We start from the raw sequence: 21585 nt of genomic DNA on the forward strand, positions 1-21585 counted from the left end.
GTGTTCGTGGTACGGGTAGAGTGTTCGTGGTATGGGTAGAGTGTTCGTGGTATGGGTAGAGTGGTCGTGGTATGGGTAGAGTGTTAGTGGTACGGGTAGAGTGGTCGTGGTATGGGTAGAGTGGTCGTGGTACGGGTAGAGTGTTAGCGGTACGGGTAGAGTGGTCGTGGTATGGGTAGAGTGTTAGTGGTACGGGTAGAGTGTTCGTGGTACGGGTAGAGTGTTCGTGGTATGGGTAGAGTGGTCGTGGTATGGGTAGAGTGTTAGTGGTACGGGTAGAGTGGTCGTGGTATGGGTAGAGTGGTCGTGGTACGGGTAGAGTGTTCGTGATATGGGTAGAGTGTTCGTGGTACGGGTAGAGTGGTCGTGGTACGGGTAGAGTGTTCGTGGTATGGGTAGAGTGTTCGTGGTATGGGTAGAGTGTTCGTGGTACGGGTAGAGTGTTCGTGGTATGGGTAGAGTGTTCGTGGTATGGGTAGAGTGGTCGTGGTATGGGTAGAGTGTTAGTGGTACGGGTAGAGTGGTCGTGGTATGGGTAGAGTGGTCGTGGTACGGGTAGAGTGTTAGCGGTACGGGTAGAGTGGTCGTGGTATGGGTAGAGTGTTAGTGGTACGGGTAGAGTGTTCGTGGTACGGGTAGAGTGTTCGTGGTATGGGTAGAGTGGTCGTGGTATGGGTAGAGTGTTAGTGGTATGGGTAGAGTGTTCGTGGTATGGGTAGAGTGGTCGTGGTATGGGTAGAGTGTTAGTGGTACGGGTAGAGTGTTCGTGGTATGAGTAGAGTTGCCGTGGTACGGGTAGAGTGGTCGTGGTACGGGTAGAGTGTTCGTGGTATGGGTAGAGTGTTCGTGGTATGGGTAGAGTGTTCGTGGTATGGGTAGAGTGGCCGTGGTACGGGTAGAGTGTTAGTGGTATGGGTAGAGTGGTCGTGGTATGGGTAGAGTGGTCGTGGTACGGGTAGAGTGTTCGTGGTACGGGTAGAGTGTTAGTGGTATGGGTAGAGTGGTCGTGGTACGGGTAGAGTGTTCGTGATATGGGTAGAGTGTTCGTGGTACGGGTAGAGTGGTCGTGGTACGGGTAGAGTGTTCGTGGTATGGGTAGAGTGTTCGTGGTATGGGTAGAGTGTTCGTGGTACGGGTAGAGTGTTCGTGGTATGGGTAGAGTGTTCGTGGTATGGGTAGAGTGGTCGTGGTATGGGTAGAGTGTTAGTGGTACGGGTAGAGTGGTCGTGGTATGGGTAGAGTGGTCGTGGTACGGGTAGAGTGTTAGCGGTACGGGTAGAGTGGTCGTGGTATGGGTAGAGTGTTAGTGGTACGGGTAGAGTGTTCGTGGTACGGGTAGAGTGTTCGTGGTATGGGTAGAGTGGTCGTGGTATGGGTAGAGTGTTAGTGGTACGGGTAGAGTGTTAGTGGTATGGGTAGAGTGGTCGTGGTACGGGTAGAGTGTTCGTGATATGGGTAGAGTGTTCGTGGTACGGGTAGAGTGGTCGTGGTACGGGTAGAGTGTTCGTGGTATGGGTAGAGTGTTCGTGGTATGGGTAGAGTGTTCGTGGTACGGGTAGAGTGTTCGTGGTATGGGTAGAGTGTTCGTGGTATGGGTAGAGTGGTCGTGGTATGGGTAGAGTGTTAGTGGTACGGGTAGAGTGGTCGTGGTATGGGTAGAGTGGTCGTGGTACGGGTAGAGTGTTAGCGGTACGGGTAGAGTGGTCGTGGTATGGGTAGAGTGTTAGTGGTACGGGTAGAGTGTTCGTGGTACGGGTAGAGTGTTCGTGGTATGGGTAGAGTGGTCGTGGTATGGGTAGAGTGTTAGTGGTACGGGTAGAGTGGTCGTGGTATGGGTAGAGTGGTCGTGGTACGGGTAGAGTGTTCGTGGTACGGGTAGAGTGTTCGTGGTACAGGTAGAGTGTTAGTGGTACGGGTAGAGTGTTAGTGGTACGGGTAGAGTGTTAGTGGTACGGGTAGACTGGCCGTGGTACGGGTAGCGTGTTAGTGGTACGGGTAGAGTGGTCGTGGTACGGGTAGAGTGGTCGTGGTACGTGTAGAGTGTTAGTGGTAGGGGTAGAGTGGTAGGGGTAGATTGTTCGGGGTAGAGTGTTCGGGGTAAAGTGTTCGGGGTAGAGTGTTAGGGGTAGAGTGTTAGTGGTTGGGGTAGTGTTAGGGTTGGGGTAAAGTGGTAGTGGTAGAGTGTTAGTGTCAGGGGTAGAGTGGTAGTGGTCGAGTGTTGGCTCGGTAGGGGTGATGCAGTCGTAGAGTTTCTGCTTCACAGTGAAAAGTGCCTGGGTTTGAATAACAACTCAGGAGTCTCAAAGTCTTCCCTCCTACCCCTGTTCAACACGAGATTCCTCCACGTTCTCCAGTTTATTCCCATAGATAACAACAACAAAACCCCCGTGCATAGAATGTAACTGGTATTGGCCAAAGACACTCCAATGCTGAAGATAAAAACACCTGCAACATTACTCAATTGGGACTACAAATAGGAACATTCCCCCCCCCCACCCAGGCCACACAACTTCAAAAAGTGTGCAGGAAACAATCAGCTGCAAGGAAGACAATCCACCTGCAACATGGCCAACGCAACATGGCCGCCGCGAAGTCACCCATGCAACATGGCCGCCGCGACGTCACCCATGCAACATGGCCGCCGTGATGTCACTCATGCAAGATGGCCACCGTGAAGTCACTCATGGAAGGTGGCCGCCGTCAAGTCACTCATGCAAGATGGTCACAGTGAAGTCACCCATGCAACATGGCCGCCGCAAAGTCACCCATGCAAGATTGCTGCCGCATAATCACCCGTGCAATATGACCGCCATGAAGTAACCCATTCAAGATGGCCACTGTGAAGTCACCTATTGTAGATGGAAACCTTGAAGTCACTCATGCAAAATGGCCACCGTGAAGTCACTCATGCAAGATGGCCACCGTGACGTCACTCATGCAAGATGGCCACCGTTACGTCACTCATGCAAGATGGCCACCGTTACATCACTCATGCAAAATGGCCACCGTGACATCACTGATGCAAAATGGCCACCGTGATGTCACTCATGCAAGATGGCCACCGTGACGTCACTCATGCAAGATGGTCACCGTGACGTCACTCATGCAAGATGGCCACCGTGATGTCACTCATGCAAGATGGTCACAGTGAAGTCACCCATGCAACATGGCCGCCGCAAAGTCACCCATGCAAGATTGCTGCCGCATAATCAACCGTGCAACATTGCCGCCGTGAAGTAACCCATTCAAGATGGCCACTGTGAAGTCACCTATTGTAGATGGCAACCTTGAAGTCACTCAGGCAAGATGGCCACCGTAAAGTCACTCATGCAAGATGGTCACCGTGAAGTTTCTCATGCTAATCTCTCCCATCTCACGTTAAAATGCTAATCTTTGACATTAACACAGCCACCTCCGTGCCCTCATAATGCAGGCCACTCTCCGATCTTACATTAACATGCAAATTTCTCAAATTAACACCACTAGCCCCGCCCACTTCGTTTATGACCCTTGAGCTGCGCCCATTTTAAACATTTTAAACAGTCTGCCTCAGCAGCTTTCCCCCTCCTTTAACCTCCTGATGACAATCGCTTGTATCGTGATCGAAACGTCGTTGCTTTTGTTTATGTTATTTTTTTTAATTAATTTTAACCTATCGACGTGACTTTACCCAAATGACCCAAATAATTTGTACTAGTTCTAAAGTTTGTGTATTGTGCTCGTCGTTGTGACGTTCTGACCCCGTGGCCCCCGGGAACCTGGACATGCTCCACAGCTCCAGTGGGAACGAGCATTCCGACTCTGGTGTCAAAAGCGGCACCTTCATGGCGTTGTTGAAGAGCCGTCCGACGCTGATGAAGCAGCCGGTGGAGGCGTTCTGGTGCTCTCTGAGCCAGGAGAACGGCCCGGTGATGTGGTCCTCAGAGACGGCGATGTGCTTGGAGGCTCTCACGAAGGACTTGAGCACAAACGCCGTGAGCCTGGGGGCACAAATGGCGAAGGGCGTGAGCAGAATAACGACTCTAGGGGTGAGTAGAATAACAACACTAGGGGTGAGTAGAATAACAACACTAGGGGTGAGTAGAATAACAACACTAGGGGTGAGTAGAATAACAACACTAGGGGTGAGTAGAATAACAACACTAGGGGTGAGTAGAATAACAACACTAGGGGTGAGTAGAATAACAACACTAGGGGTGAGTAGAATAACAACACTAGGGGTGAGTAGAATAACAACACTAGGGGTGAGTAGAATAACAACACTAGGGGTGAGTAGAATAACAACACTAGGGGTGAGTAGAATAACAACACTAGGGGTGAGTAGAATAACCACACTAGGGGTGAGTAGAATAACAACACTAGGGGTGAGTAGAATAACAACACTAGGGGTGAGTAGAATAACAACACTAGGGGTGAGTAGAATAACAACACTAGGGGTGAGTAGAATAACAACACTAGGGGTGAGTAGAATAATGACACTAGGGGTGAGTAGAATAACAACACTAGGGGTGAGTAGAATAACAACACTAGGGGTGAGTAGAATAACAACACTAGGGGTGAGTAGAATAACAACATTAGGGGTGAGTAGAATAACAACACTAGGGGTGAGTAGAACAACAACACTAGGGGTGAGTAGAATGACGACACTAGGGGTGAGTAGAATAACAACACTATGGGTGAGTAGAATAACAACACTAGGGGTGAGTAGAATAACAACACTAGGGGTGAGCAGAATAACGACACTAGGGGTGAGTAGAATCACGACACTAGGGGTGAGTAGAATAACAACACTAGGGGTGAGTAGAATAACAACACTAGGGGTGAGTAGAATAACAACACTAGGGGTGAGTAGAATAACAACACTAGGGGTGAGTAGAATAACAACACTAGGGGTGAGTAGAATAACAACACTAGGGGTGAGTAGAATAACAACACTAGGGGTGAGTAGAACAACAACACTAGGGGTGAGTAGAATAACAACACTAGGGGTGAGTAGAATAACAACACTAGGGGTGAGTAGAATAACAACACTAGGGGTGAGTAGAATAACAACACTAGGGGTGAGTAGAATAACAACACTAGGGGTGAGTAGAATAACAACACTAGGGGTGAGTAGATTAACAACACTAGGGGTGAGTAGAATAACAACACTAGGGGTGAGTACAATTACCACATCTGACCCCCAATAACGCGTGAATCGATTAGAGATGATTTGTCGATGTCTCGTTGGCGACCGATGACATCGTACCACGTGTTTCCCTCAGGGTCGTTCGTTCCGAACGCGCTGTAGGAATGGTCGCCACGTTTGTAGGTCAGCTGCCGTTGGTACCCTGCGAAGTTGAACAGCGCAGAGGTAACAATATTCGCAACAATCTTGAGTTTGAGTTTTCGTGACGGCAGGGAATCCATACCCATTTGGTTCTTTCGGTAAAGTCACCGAGTAGGTAGAAAAATAAATAATAAATCACGACCTTCTTCGACAAGAGGTTACATAAAGGTTTGAGGTGGGTGTCACCCAAGGGTAAGGAGGCATGTTAATGCACACGGGAATAATAATGGAAAATAGTAGCGACGTACTCAGCAGCGAAACGTATCCATTGATTACGAAAGTAAAACACTTTTTTAATTAATTATCCGATTTTGTGTTTTGCAGGTGAAAGACCGGTCTATGATGGGATCTCTAGACACTGATAGACAGACTGGTCTCTGATGGGATCTCTAGACAGTGATAGACAGACTGGTCTTTGATGGGATCTCTAGACAGTGATAGACAGGCTAGTCTCTGATGGGATCTCTAGACAGTGATAGACAGACTGGTCTCTAATGGGTCTCTAGACAGACAGAGTGGTCTCTGATGGGTCTCTAGACACTGACAGACAGACTTGACTCTGATGCGTCTCTAAACAGACAGACAGACTGGTCTCTGATGGGTCTCCAGACAGACAGACTTGTCTCTTATGGGTCTCCAGACACTGACAGACCGACTGGTCTCTGATGGGTCTCTAGACACTGACAGACAGACTTGTCTCTGATGGGTCTCCAGACACTGACAGACAGACTGGTCTCTGATGGGATCTCTAGACAGTGACAGACAGACTGGTCTCTGATGGGATCTCTATACACTGACAGACAGACTTGTCTCTGATGGGTCTCTAGACACTGACAGACTGGTCTCTGATGGGTCTCTAGACACTGACAGACAGACTGGTCTCTGATGGATCTCCAGACACTGATAGACAGACAGACTGGTCTCTGATGGGATCTCTAGACACTGACAGACAGACACAACCGATCCGACACCTACCAACTCGCAGGAAGTTGAGCGCTTTGTCTCGGACCGCGTCCGTCAGCTGCCCGGAGTTCTGCAGGTACTCCTGGATGTAAATGTTGGGCGCGAACTTGACCATGTTCTGCTCGCCGCATCCCGTCGGTAGGGTGAGGAGCTTGTCCAGGTTCTGGAGAGCCGAGCCCATGATGTCCCCTGGAGGGCCGACGGGGAAGGCGCCAGTCAAGAGGGACGGAGCCGTCGCTCACCCCGGAGGGCAAAGGCACGGCCCTGCAATCCTTGCTACGTGTGTTGGACTTGGTTTGCACCATACTTAGCCAAGTGTGTGTGTGTGTGTTGAACTTCTTTCACACCGTACATAGCCAACCGTGCTATGTGTGTGTGTGTTGAACTTTCTTCACACCGTACGTAGCCAACCGTGCTGTGTGTGTGTGTGTCTGAACTCCTTTCACACCATACTTAGCCAACCGTGCTGTGTTAAAAACGTAAAACGTCCGAAGTTTTTATTTACCAGCCAAGGCCCGGCTGAGCTGCCACGTGGCTGCTTTTTCATTAGCGACGTGGCGATCACAAATGGTAGCCCAATGAAGAGGGGGGGGGGCTATCAGTCGTCGTCACGTCAACATTTACAGCAGCAGCAGCCAAGCATAGTCACAGGGTGTGCTGCTGATACTAAATGTGGATGGAAAAAGAAAACCGGGGGACCCGAAGAAAGATCCACGCGACCACGTGGGAGAGAGAGGGGAACGCAAACTCCAAATATACAGCAGCAGGCGGCAGGTTTGGGATCGAACCCGCGACCTCCTGCACACAAGGTGAGAGAGTTAACATCTCCTAGCCACAGTGAGTGAGTGAGTTGGTGAGTGGGTGAGTGAGTGAGTGGGTGAGTGTGTGAGTGAGTGAGTTGCTGAGTGTGTGAGTGAGTGGGTGGGTGAGTGAGTGAGTGTGTGAGTGAGTGAGTGGGTGAGTGAGTGGGTGAGTGTGTGAGTTAGTGAGTGGGTGAGTGAGTGGGTGAGTGCGTGAGTTGGTGAGCGAGTGCGTGAGTGGGTGAGTGCGTGAGTTGGTGAGTGAGTGGGTGAGTGAGTGAGTGAGTGGGTGAGTGAGTGAGTGAGTTGGTGAGTGCGTGAGTGAGTGGGTGAGTGGGTGAGTGGGTGAGTGAATGAGTGGGTGAGTGGGTGAGTGAGTGGGTGAGTGAGTGAGTGAATGAGTGGGTGAGTGGGTGAGTGAGTGGGTGAGTGCGTGAGTGAGTGGGTGAGTGAGTGGGTGAGTGAGTGGGTGAGTGAGTGGGTGAGTGAGTGGGTGAGTGCGTGAGTTGGTGAGTGGGTGAGTGAGTGAGTGGGTGAGTGAGTGGGTGAGTGGGTGAGTGTGTGAGTTATTGAGTGGGTGAGTGAGTGAGTGAGTGGGTGAGTGGGTGAGTGCGTGAGTTGGTGAGCGAGTGGGTGAGTGGATGAGTGTGTGAGTTAGTGAGTGGGTGAGTGAGTGGGTGAGTTGGTGGGTGCGTGAGTGAGTGGGTGAGTGGGTGAGTGGGCCCTGCTGTGGCCTATCTGATAATGACGGCCCCTGACTTCTGCCAGGGCCCGGAGTGTTTTAATCGCTGATGGCAGCGCCAGGCTGGGGCCGAGAGGGAGACTCACCGGCGATGGTGGCGTACGCCCGGGCAGAGCCCAGGATCACGTTGGCCGGCAGGGACAGGTTGAAGACGAAGCGCTCGGACGCTGGCGCTGGGAAGGAGACGATGAGGCAGAGAGAAATCGAAACAGAAGTGGTGGTGGTGGTGGTGGTGACGATGGTGGTGGTGGCGGTGGTGGTGGTGACGATGGTGGTGGTGACGATGGTGGTGGTGGTGGTCGTGGTGACGAAGGTGGTGGTGGTGACGATGGTGGTGGTGGTGGTGACGATGGTGGTGGTCGTGGTGACGATGGTGGTGGTGATGATGGTGGTGGTGACGATGGTGGTGGTGGTGGTAATGGTGGTGGTGGTGGTGACGATGGTGGTGGTGGTCGTGGTGACGATGGTGGTGGTGGTCGTGGTGACGATAGTGGTGGTGACGATGGTGGTGGTGACGATGGTGGTGGTGGTGACGATGGTGGTGGTGACGATGGTGGTGGTGGTGGTGGTGGTGACGATGGTGGTGGTGGTGGTGGTGACGATGGTGGTGGTGGTGGTGGTCGTGGTGACGATGGTGGTGGTGGCGGTGGTGGTGGTGACGATGGTGGTGGTGGTGGCGGTGGTGGTGGTGGTGGCGGTGGTGGTGGTGACGATGGTGGTGGTGACAGTGGTGGTGGTAACGATGGTGGTGGTGACAGTGGTGGTGGTGACTGCGGTGGTGGCGGTGACGGTGGTGGTGACGATGGTGGTGGTGGTGGTGACGATGGTGGTGGCAGTGGTGGTGGTGGCAGTGGTGGTGGGGGGAGCTCCCTGAATGGGACTGTGTGAGTGGTCTCAGGGAGGAGCTCCATGAGTGGGACTGTGTGAGTAGTCCCAGGGAGGAGCTCCATGAGTGGGACTGTGTGAGTGGTCCCAGGGAGGAGCTCCATGAGTGGGACTGTGTGAGTGGCCCCAGGGAAGAGCTCCATGAGTGGGACTGTGTGAGTGGCCCCAGGGAGGAGCTCCAAGAGTGGGACTGTGTGAGTGTCCCCAGGGAGGAGCTCCATGAGTGGGACTGTGTGAGTAGTCCCACAGGAGACTCACATTTGGGGCACAGCAGGGAGCTATATGCAAGCTCCTTTGGAATCCCCTCCGGCTGAAACAACAACAACAACCGTGTCAACAACCACATCAACAACAACATCAACAACAACATCAACAACAACCACATCAACAACCACATTGATAACGAAAACAATGCTCCTGCTGATATCGCCGATGATGGTGGTGGCGGTGATGTCACCTCAACAATGATGACGATGGTGACTATGGTGACGATGGTGATGACAATGGTGATGACGATGGTGATGACGATGGTGATGATGATGGTGATGATGATGGCGATGAGGATGGTGATGATGATGGCGATGACAATGGCGATGACGATGGTGATGACGATGACGATGGTGATGACGATGACGATGGTGATGACGATGATGATGACGATGGTGATGGCGATGACGATGGTGATGATGATGGCGATGACGATGGTGATGACAATGGTAATGACGATGATGATGACGATGGTGATGGCGATGACGATGGTGGTGACTATGACGATGACGATGGTGATGACGATGGTAATGACGATGGTGATGACGATGGTGACGACGGCGACATCACCTCGACGATGACACTCCGCACCACCGTGTCCACGGCCCCCTCTTCCGGCACCACCACCACCTCGTTCCCGCAGGGCTCCTCACTGCGCACCGCCGCCGCCCTCACGCTCACGTTCACCGTGCCTGGCACCGCGCCCCCAGTGGGACGAGAGACAGGCGAGGGGGGAAGGGTGGAGGGGCAGGGAAGGAGGGAGGGAGGGAGAAGGGAGGGAGGGAGCTCAACTCAGTGCCACTGCCTCCATCGATACCCCAGCATGGAGTAGTGGTAGAGGGTGCGAGTTGGGGACTCACCCAGGGTAGAGGTAGGGGTAGAGGTAGGGGTTAGGGTAGTGGTAGAGGTAGGAGTAGTGGTAGGGGTAGTGGTAGGAATAGTGGTAGTGGTAGAGGTAGGAGTAGTGGTAGGAGTAGTGATAGTGGTAGGAATAGTGGTAGTGGTAGGGGTAGAGGTAGTGATAGTGGTAGGGGTAGTGGTATGAGTAGTGGTAGTGGTATGAGTAGTGGTAGGGATAGAGGTAGTGATAGTGGTAGGGGTAGTGGTATGAGTAGTGGTAGTGGTATGAGTAGTGGTAGTGGTAGGGATAGAGGTAGTGATAGTGGTAGGGGTAGTGGTAGGGGTATGAGTAGTGGTAGAGGTAGTGGTAGGGGTAGAGGTAGTGATAGTGGTAGGGGTAGTGGTAGAGGTAGGAGTAGTGGTAGGGGTAGTGGTAGGAATAGTGGTAGTGGTAGAGGTAGGAGTAGTGGTAGTGGTAGGAGTAGTGATAGTGGTAGGAATAGTGGTAGTGGTAGGGGTAGAGGTAGTGATAGTGGTAGGGGTAGTGGTATGAGTAGTGGTAGTGGTATGAGTAGTGGTAGTGGTAGGGATAGAGGTAGTGATAGTGGTAGGGGTAGTGGTATGAGTAGTGGTAGTGGTATGAGTAGTGGTAGTGGTAGGGATAGAGGTAGTGATAGTGGTAGGGGTAGTGGTAGGGGTATGAGTAGTGGTAGGGGTAGAGGTAGTGGTAGGGGTAGAGGTAGTGATAGTGGTAGAGGTAGAGGTAGGGGTATGAGTAGTGGTAGGGGTAGAGGTAGTGATAGTGGTAGGGGTATGAGTAGTGGTAGAGGTAGTGATAGTGGTAGGGGTAGAGGTAGTGATAGTGGTAATGGTAGAGGTAGGGGTAGTGGTAGAGGTAGGGGTATGAGTAGTGATAGTGGTAATGGTAGAGGTAGGGGTAGAGGGTGCGAGTTGGGGGCTCACCCAGGGAGAGCGGCTCGATGAGGAAGCTGAAGAGGCCCTTCCTGTCAGGGCACACACAGCTCGCGGCACCACGGGGGCCTCCCGCGGCCACTGCAAAGTGCTCCGAGTCCAGCAGCGTCACCTCGATCTGTAGCAGCAACAACAACATCAACAACAACATCAACAACAACATCAACAACAACATCAACAACAACAACATCAACAACAACATCAACAACAACAACAACAACATCAACAACAACATCAACAACAACATCAACAACATCAAAAACAACAACCACAACAACATCACCGCCACTGCCAGCATCACCACCATCACCAATTTCACCGCCACCATCACCACCTCCACCAACACTTCAACCTCCACCATCACCAACAACAACAACCGCCATTCGCCACTAAGTGGCAGTGACGTCACCACGACGCTTGTGCCAGGCTATGTGCACCTTGAGGCCACGTGAAGTGTCGAACGCCCGCTGGCAGGAGGTCATGGAGCAGACCCAGATGCCACGGGTCGAGTGACTGAGACGACTGGTTAATGCACCACCTGTGCCCCCTACTGTGCCAACCTGCTGTGCTATAGCCACCCGGCGCTCCGCTCATTGTTGTGAGCATCGCTCCTCCGCCCTCCGGTGTTGTTGGAGTGCAACTGCCTCCTACTTCCCAGTAGCGTCCTTCACGAGCCTCCTACACAGAAGCCGATCTTGACACCGCTGGCACCAGTCATCGGAAAGTCCACTCAGCTCCACGTCCTCCTGTACCACATCACTCCATCTCTTCTCTAGCCCGTGCTGCGCCCGTTTAGCCCCCTCGATCTGGCCGAACAAAAGCTGTTTAGGCATGCGGTGGCTGGGCATGCGGGCTACATGACCCAGCCAACGCAGCCTTGCCTGCCGGAGGAGCTCACTGATGGGACTTTGTCCAGATCTTTCAAGGATTTGTGAGCACCTCACACAATCCAGCCTGGTTAAACCCAGGATGGATCGTAGGCAGGCCAGCCTAAATATTTCTAACCGGCGAAGGTGTTTCATTAGGGGGGTCCACATTTCGCAAGCGTAGAGAAGGGAAGGAATGACTATGGCCGAGAAGACCTGAAGTTTTGTGTGGAGCGAGAGACCAGGTAGCTTCCACACAGCGTTATCAAACCGAAGAAAAGATAATGTCGCTCAACTAATTCGGAGTGAGACCTCTGCTGTTAAAACGGAGCCAGTCATGAGCACACTGCCCAGGTATGGGAAGCTCTCAAATCTCTCCACAACTGCCCCATGACCAATTGTGAGTTATGGGGGTGGAGTGTCCGATGGTACAAAATACCCAGGCATGTGCTTCGTTTTGGTGGGGCTGATGGTAAGGTCCCACCTCTTAGTGGTAAGCTCCAGGTTCAGCAGCAGCGCCTCCAACTCCTCCTCTGAGTGAGCAGCAATTACCAGATCATCAGCATACATAACGTGGTTGAGCAATAGGGAGCCACCCCTAGACCGCACCCGGGAATCGACCAGCCTCCCATCATATCTGTACCAGATGGAAATTCCTCCGGTACAGCTATTGAAGGCTTCACGAACTACGTGGTCAAAATAGATGTTAAATAACGTGGGAGCCAGAGGACATCCCTGTCTCACCCCAAGGTGTACAGGGAATGGCTCCGACTCCCGGCCACATAGTTTTACCCGGGCCCGCTCACCATCATGAAGGTCCTTAATGATCGTGAGCAGAGGATCAGGGACTCTGAAAGCACGAAGAACAAACCAGATCACAGGCCTACTGATGGTATCATAGGCCTCGACCAGGTCAATAAAGCAGAGATGTAGGTCTTGTTGGAATGCCCTACACCTCTGCTGTTGCAGATGGATAGAAAATATGGAATCTGTGCAGGAGCACCCAGGGTGATTTCAACAAACTACAACATCAGCTAGTTTCTCTTAAACTAGTCTTGAATACCTCAAAAACCAAGGTGCTATGCTTCTCACCGGGACTAAAGCAGGAAGTTATTTTTCCCCAATTACATTCCTTGAATAATTATCAAATAGAGCAGGTTAAGATCTATAAGTATCTTGGGGTCATCCTGGATTCAAAACTTAATTTTGAAGATCACATTGATTATATTGGTAAAAAGACAAAAATATAAATTGGTTTTCTGTATCGACACAAGCATTGCTTCCCCCCAATGTTCCGTTTGGAATTGATAAAAGCTACCATACTGCCTCTACTTGACTACTGTGACATCTTGTATAAATCAGCCCCAAGTACTGTACTGAAAAAGCTTGATTCCATCTATCACTCGGCCTTAAGATTTGCATTGAACTGCCCATATAGGACTCACCACGGTGATCTCTACATTGGGTCAAACTTAACATCTCTTAATGTTCGACGGCTTGTGCACCAGATCTTATTTATTCACGATGTACTTACAAAAAAATCCGCAGACTAACTACTGGATCTCCTCTCTGTTTCAAAGAACAAATTTGACCTCAGGTCTTCACTCATGTACCAGCTTCACATTCCCTATTGCCGTACAAAAACCGGAGGAAGGGCCTTTGCTATTGATGCCCCCAGGGTCTGGAATGCTATTACCAATAAACTGCAACTTGAATCACTACCTATGAGATCTTCACTCAAAACTGCTCTAGAGGAGTTGTACACCCCTAGCTGCCACTGCTATTCAGTGGCCTAAAATATGGCTCTAGATTTTGGTGTTATAATTTATTTATGTAGTTTATTGTTAAAAATTTGGTCACAGTCCCTATGATCACTGTTACATTGCATTTATGGCTTTAATTTTGGTGATTTCGAAAACGTTTTTTTTGTTTTGGCCATGTTTTTGTTTATTGTATACGGAGTTAGACTGATGTCCTTAATCTTAGTTGTCTTGTGGTTGTTGTTGTTATTTTGACTTGCATCCCACTGGGATTTTTTGCACACAGCGTTGGTGTACGGTGCTATTTCAGGAATATTTTTGATGTTGTTTTCCTGGATTTTCTGTTTGCACAGTCACACATAATCACTTTAAGATGTTTTCTTGTTCATGTTTTTTTGTTTGTTGCGGTTGCACACGATTCAAGAGCAGAATGGCTCACAGGGCTATACCAAATAAATGAACTATGAAATGAACTATGAACTTTCCTGAAACCGCATTGGGGCTCCGCAAGCCTCTCCTCAGCGTGCCTGGCAAGGCGATGTTGAATAATCCTTGCCAGGACCTTTCCCGGCACACTGAGGAGTGAGATGCCCCTGTAGTTGTTACAGTCTGTGCAGTCCCCCTTCTTAAAGAGGGGGACCACCAGGGCATCCTTCCAATCCTGCGGAACCCGTCCAGTGGTCCAGACTGTTGTTATGATGTCATGTAGGGCAGTCTGTGCCCAAACGCCACCCTCCCTCAGCATTTCGCTTGGGAGATCATCTCTGCCCGGTGCCTTTCCTGGTCTCAGACTCTGGATCGCCATCAGTACTTCCTCCACAGATGGCACCTCAGCCAGCCACTCACAGGGGGATGACTTCTTCTTCCAATATTTGAGGCACCGCAGCCTCGGCAGGGTCATCCCCACTTTGTCCCACGTTGTTTTCCTGGGTGATGGATGTCCCCTCCCCCAGGACCTCACAGAAATGCTCAGCAAATCTGCAAACCTGTTCGTGGGGGTCGGAGATCCGATCACCATTCATTCCCTTAATGATGGTAATAGATGTGGCAGCACAGGTTACTTTTTTTATAGAGTTTAAGAGCGATTTGTGATCACGGGCTTACTGAGGCAGACTCCATCTCCTCAGCAACCTGTGACCACCACCCATCCTTGCAGCACCTCACGGCTCCCCTAACCTCCGAGCGAAGGCTGCGGTAAGCCTCCTCATTCTCAGACCTGGGATGCTGTAGCTGATAAGAGTGGGCCTGATGCTTTTTCTCAGCCAGCTTGAACACCTCCTCTGTCAGCCAGGGTCTCTGGGGAGGTCTGGACCGCGTACCCAAAGAAAGCAGCCATCGCAGCTGCATGAGCCACAGTCCTAAACCTCGCCCATTTACCCTCAACATCAGGAGGAGTGGGGGACGATGCCAACCCCAGCCGCATGCGATGACGAAATTCTCGCTTGCAACTTTCATCAGCTAGCTGAGACCAGGCCCACTGTGGGTTTGAATGGGGGTCCTAGATGGACACCCACCACCGGAGTGGAACATCACCACCACCACCAGCACCACCACCACCACCAGCAGCAGCAGCAGCAGCAGGAGAGGCGCCGGTCACCTTGAGGCAGCTGTGCAGGTAGTTGTGGACGCTGATGGCGAGCGGGAAGGTCTCGCCACGCACCACGGAGTAGGGCAGCACGGGTTCGACAAAGAACGGGGTGAAGACTCGGAGCGAGGAGACCTCGGAGAGGCCGAAACCCGCCGGCGACGAGCAGAACGCCGAGGCCTTCCACTCGGTGATGGAGTCTGGCACCTTCACCGCCACCTGCTCCAAGCCAGGCTCACTTGGGGGGGCAGGGAGGGCGGGGTAGAGGAGGGCGGCATCATTAGGGTGGCATTAGTACGAGGTGTTCGGAGACTCGGGGGAGGCTGGGCAGTTAACCATCAGCTGGGGGCAAAACCCCTGGGCAGAGATTGGGTGGGTGAATGAGAGAGTGAGGGGTTGACTGAGTGAGTGGGTGAGTGAGTCAGTGAGTGGGTGAGTAGGTGAGTGAGTGAGTTAGCGGGTGCGTGAGTGAGTGAGAAGGTGAATGAGTGAGTGAGGGGTGGCTGGGTGAGTGTATGAATGAGTCAGTGAGTGGGTGAGTGAGTGGGTGAGAGAGTGGGTGAGTGAGTGAGTGAGTGGGTGGGTGGGTGAGTGGGTGGGTGAGTGGATGGGTGGGTGAGTGAGTTGGGTGAGTGAGTGAGTGAGTGGGTGAGTAGGTGAATGAGTGAGTGGGTGAGTGAGTGGGCCTCCAGGATAATCAGGACCCCTGCCTTCTGCTGAAGACTTCCCTGTCTTGGTTCTCACTACACCGAGCGTTTGTCAAAGTGGAGGCGGTGAAGGTTGGCGGGGCGAGCGAGTGGCGGAACTTGGTCTGGTGGTGGCGATGCTGGCGGTGGTGGTGATGGTGGTGGTAGCGATGGTATTGGTGGTGGCGATGGTGGTGGTCGCGATGGTAATGGTGGTGGTAGTAGTGGTGATGGTGGTGCTAGCGATGGTAGTGGTGGTGGTAGTAGTGGTGATGGTGGTGGTAGCGATGGTAGTGGTGGCGGTGGTGGCAGTGGTTGCGATGGTGGTGGTGGCGTTGGTGACATTGGTGGCAATGGTAGTGTCATTGGTGGCGATGGTGGCGGTGATGGTGGTGGCGATGGTGGTTGGTGGAGGTGGCGTTGGTGGCGATGGTGGTGTCATTGGCGGCTGATGGTGGTCTATGGTGGTGGTGGCGGAGATGATGGTGGTGGTGGCGGCGATGGTGGTGTTGGTGTTGGCGATGGTGGTTGGTGGTGGTGGTGATCCTGGTCTCACCTGACTGGGTAGAGATCCCAGATCCACGTTTCCGGGAAATATTCTCTGACGGTCTCCTTCACCATCTTGAACATCCCTCCGCGGTCTGTGCAGTTTAAGCGACAGGCAACGTTAGCAACACATGGTACATAAGGTACACAAGGTACATAAGGTACACAAGTTACATAAGGAACACGAGTTACATAATGTGCACGAGGTACATTAGGAAAATAAGTTACATAATGAACACGAGGTACACAAGGCACACAAGTTACATAATGTAGACAAGGTACATAAGGCACACAAGTTACACAAGGCACACAAATTACACAATTTACACTGGCTACACTTCCTTCATTCCGTCCCACATTTCTTTCCTCCTTCCCTCCCTTCCTTCCCGATTCATTCCCCCCTTCCCTGATTTATGTAACAGGAGACAAGGAGGAGGGCCTTTAAAGCCGCAAAAATATTTCGCTTCCCAGGAACGAACCTAACTCATGCAGCAGCAAAGGAGGAACACGTTGGTGAGAGGCCATGACGGAAATAATTATAAATTTCGATTTAAAGCTTTCGTGACTGCAGGGATTCACATTCTTGGTTCTTTCGGTAAAGTCACCACCGCGTAGAAGGGAAACAAGAAAATAATAAAATTTATATAAAACAATAAAATTCTCACGACGTTTCGACTGCAACACCACAAGCAGTCACCATCATCAGGTGTGAAAACCAACGGCAAAAACATTTGAAAGAAGTGGCGGTTTGCATTTATTTATTTATTTGCTTCCAAACGTTAGCACCACGGATAGCAATTTGACAGTTTGTTTAGATGGACGAGTCCATCTATGTTCGGAAAACAGGAGGGGGGGAGACGAAAAATTAATGTATGCTGTCTGAAAGCCACCGTTCTTGCCACTGGTTTTCACACCTGATGATGATGATGGTGACTGCTTGTGTTGCAGTCGAAACGTCGTGAGAATTGTATTGTTTTATATATATTTTATTATCATTTTATTGTTTCCCTTCTACGCGGTGGTGACTTTACCGAAAGAACCGAGAATGTGAATCACCGCAGTCACGAAAGCTTTAAATCGAAATGTACTCGCCACTCATCGACGCCGTGGGACTCGAGGCGTCGTTTTGGGAACGAGGCAGAAGCAGGCGACGCGTTCGCTTTGACACTCAAGTACTTTTTAAAGGCCGCGTGACCACGAGACGGCCTGTTGTTTGGGTCTTTCGGTAAAGTCACGTAGGTGGGTTAGAAACGTCGTGGGTTTTTGTTAGTTATTTTCTTTGAACCTGTCTACGCGAGTTGAACACGTTAGGCTTTTTCGCGACCAGTATCCACCATAACAGAGTTTGTTTTTTGGGTTAGATCGTGTAAATGTGTCGTAAAAACCCGCCACCACCCGACACAAAACTGGCTGTCGCCTGATGAAGCTGGTTGTAATTGCTGGCGAAACGTCGTACTCAAGTTTGTAAATGTTGTGGCTGGGCTCTCCAACACACCGGTGTGCTGTACTAGTATACTACACTCTACACGACACCATACACTACACTACTATACACTACACTACCATACACTTCTATACACTTCACTATACACTATACTACCACACACGACACTACTATACACTACACTACTATTCACGACACTACCATACACTACACTATACACTACACTATACACTACACTACTATACACTACACTGCTATACACTACACTTCTAAACACTTCACTATACACTACACTACCATACACGACACAACTATACACTACTATTCACGACACTACTATACACTACACTTCTATACACTACACTATACACTACACTACCATACACTACACTACCATACACGACACTACTATACACTACACTACTATTCACGACACTTCTATACACTACACTTCAATACACTTCACTATACACTACACTACCATACACGACATTACTATACACTACACTACTATTCACGACACTACTACACACTACACTTCTATACACTACACTTCAATACACTTCACTAAACACTACACTACCATACACGACATTACTATACACTACACTACTATACACTACACTACTATACACTACACTACTATTCACGACACTACTACACACTACACTTCTATACACTACACTTCAATACACTTCACTATACACTACACTACCATACACGACATTACTATACACTACACTACTATACACTACACTACTATTCACGACACTACTATACACTTCACTATACACTAAACTACTATACACTACACTACTATTCACGACACTACTATACACTTCACTATACACTACACTATACACTACACTACTATACACTACACTACCACACACGACACTACTATACACTGCACTACTATACACTACACTTCTATACACTTCACTATACACTACACTATACACTACACTACTATACACTACACTTCTATACACCACACTTCTATAAACTACACTATACACTACACTACCACACACGACACTACTATACACTACACTACTATACACTACACTACTATACACTACACTACTATACACTACACTTCAATACACTTCACTATACACTACACTACTATTCACGACACTACTATACACTATACACTACTATACACTATACACTACAATACACTACACTACTATACACTACACTACTATTCACGACACTACTATACACTACACTTCACAATACACTACACTATACACTACACTATACACTACACTACTACACACTACACTACTATACACTACACTACTATTCACGACACTACTACACACTACACTACTATACACTACACTTCTAAACACTTCACTATACACTACACTACCACACACGACACTACTATACACTACACTACTATTCACAACACTACTACACACTACACTTCAATACACTACACTACCATACACTACACTACTATACACTACACTTCTATACACTACACTATACACTACACTACCATACACGACACTACTATACACTACACTACTATTCACGACACTTCAATACACTACACTATACACTACACTACTATTCACGACACGAATATACACTACACTATACACTACACTACTATACACCACTTCCATACACCACACTTCTATAAACTACACTATACACTACACTACCATACACGACACTACTATACACTACACTACTATTCACGACACTACTACACACTACACTTCTATACACTACACTTCAATACACTTCACTATACACTACACTACCATACACGACATTACTATACACTACACGACTATACACTACACTTTACACTACACTACACACTACACTATACACTACACTATACACTACACACTAGTGCTGTACTAGTGACGAATTGGCCACGTTCTGTTTACGTGATAACCCTTACTAGTTGGCTGTGTCGGGTGGCCGCGGGTGTTAGCGACACGGAATGTCTATCTTCACGCTCTCTACGTGACTTTACCGAAAGACCCAAAGAATATTTATTCCTGCAGTCACGAAAGCTTTAAGTCACGTGACGGCCATATTGTTTCAGTTGAACCACGTGCTCACGAGCTCCGACCGTCGACACTTTACAACTATTCGATACGCACCTTCATGGTTACATTTTGATTGAAAGCTTTCGTGACTGCAGTAATTCATATGCTTAGTTTTTTCGGTAAAGTCACGTTGAAGGGAAACAACAAAATAATAAAATATATATAAAACAACAATATAACAATATTGTTTTATATATATCTGACACAGTTACACAAAAAACTAAGAATATATAGAATATATAATACCTTCATGGTTCTTTAGGTAAAGTCACCACCACGTAGAAGGGAAATAATAAAACAATAAAAATAAAGCAAAACAAAATATATATTTTTATTTTTTTGTGTTTTTTTATGTTTTATACGTAATAAAAAAAATTCTAGTTTTATTTTGTTACGTTTTATTTTTATTATTTTATTATTTCCCTTCTACGCGGTGGTGACTTCACCGAAAGAACCGAGAAGATGAATCCCTGCAGTCGCGAAAAAGCTTTAAATCGGAATGTATTCGATAGGCATTCGCCGAGAAAGGCATTCTGCGTGGATATCGCCACTCTGAGGTGCTGCCCATTGTTATGGTTTAGTCACGTGATCGCGAGGTTTGACCATTGATGCTTTTGTGATCGTCCAGTACGGATTGACTCGTTGAGTATTTTTTTTTTTTGCACGGGCTCCGCTGTCGGCATCCCGATGATGAGAGTTTGATGTTGGGGCAGGTTAAAGTTGCTGAGATTTAAATAAAAAAAACGGGTTTACGAGTGGCCCTATCCTAAACTCGTGCTCATCGTCGTAATGATGAACTGTATCCCGCGGTGAGATCTGAATCCCGAGACCTGACACAGTTACACATCATCATTGTGAAAGCAATAATCCTGAATGTAGAGGCAGAGAATCATAAATGTTGAGATGAAAGCGAGAACCATTGATATTTTCACAATTGGTGAAGCATACTCCGAGGCAACGAGAGAGCCAATACTGATAATCGCACCACCTAATAATTGTACATGAGGTGACACACAGGCACACATAATCACATTCACATAATCACATACACACGCACGTAATTTCGTGCTAAGACACGTGTAATTAATTACACTTAACACACATTTGTAGTTAATAACACTTATTTACATGAATAAACATTTTTAGTTGCAATTTTTTACATTTTTAATTGTTATTTTTGTATTTTTAAAAATCTTTTCTTATTTAATATTCACTTTAATAACAATACATACAACGTGGTGGTGGAGATTGGTGGTGGTAGTGGTGATGGTGATAGTGGTGATAATGGTGGTGATAGTGGTAGAGACGGTGATATTGGTGGTGGGGACAGTGATAGTGGTGGTGGTGGAGACAGTGATAGTGGTGGTGGTGGAGACAGTGATAGTGGTGGTGGTGGTGGAGACAGTGATAGTGGTGGTGGAGACAGTGATAGTGGTGGTGGTGACAGTGATAGTGGTGGTGGTGGTGGTGGAGACAGTGATGGTGGTGGTGGTGGTGGAGACAGTGATAGTGATGGTGGGGAGAGTGGTGGTGGTGGTGGTGGAGACAGTGATAGTGGTGGTGGTGGAGACAGTGATAGTGGTGGTGGTGGAGACAGTGATAGTGGTGGTGGTGGTGGTGGAGACAGTGATAGTGGTGGTGGAGACAGTGATAGTGGTGGTGGTGACAGTGATAGTGGTGGTGGTGGTGGTGGTGGAGACAGTGGTGGTGGTGGTGGTGGAGACAGTGATAGTGATGGTGGGGAGAGTGGTGGTGGTGGTGATGGAGACAGTGATAGTGGTGGCGGAGACAGTGATAGTGGTGCTGGAGACAGTGATAG

The 21585-nt window shown here is 49.2% G+C and overlaps 1 protein-coding gene across 2 annotated transcripts in view; it reads right to left on the minus strand.

The window, feature by feature from the left end:
- Positions 1-21585, minus strand: part of LOC116957173 (alpha-2-macroglobulin-like) — a 103840-nt gene that overhangs the window by 33756 nt on the left and 48499 nt on the right. For both annotated transcript variants that reach the window (XM_076055184.1, XM_076055183.1), the window contains exons 18-26: positions 16252-16336; positions 15022-15247; positions 10790-10916; positions 9557-9678; positions 8978-9029; positions 7921-8007; positions 6305-6481; positions 5249-5330; positions 3821-3980 (exon numbers count right to left, since the gene is read on the minus strand). In XM_076055184.1, coding sequence (XP_075911299.1) covers positions 3821-3980; positions 5249-5330; positions 6305-6481; positions 7921-8007; positions 8978-9029; positions 9557-9678; positions 10790-10916; positions 15022-15247; positions 16252-16336 — 1118 coding nt within the window. The remainder of the gene's footprint in view (positions 1-3820; positions 3981-5248; positions 5331-6304; positions 6482-7920; positions 8008-8977; positions 9030-9556; positions 9679-10789; positions 10917-15021; positions 15248-16251; positions 16337-21585) is intronic.

Source organism: Petromyzon marinus, chromosome 70 (genome assembly GCF_048934315.1).
Source record: "Petromyzon marinus isolate PM22_M1 ecotype Great Lakes invasive population chromosome 70, UKy_Petmar_22M1.pri1.0, whole genome shotgun sequence".
Taxonomy (NCBI): Eukaryota; Metazoa; Chordata; class Hyperoartia; order Petromyzontiformes; family Petromyzontidae; genus Petromyzon; species Petromyzon marinus.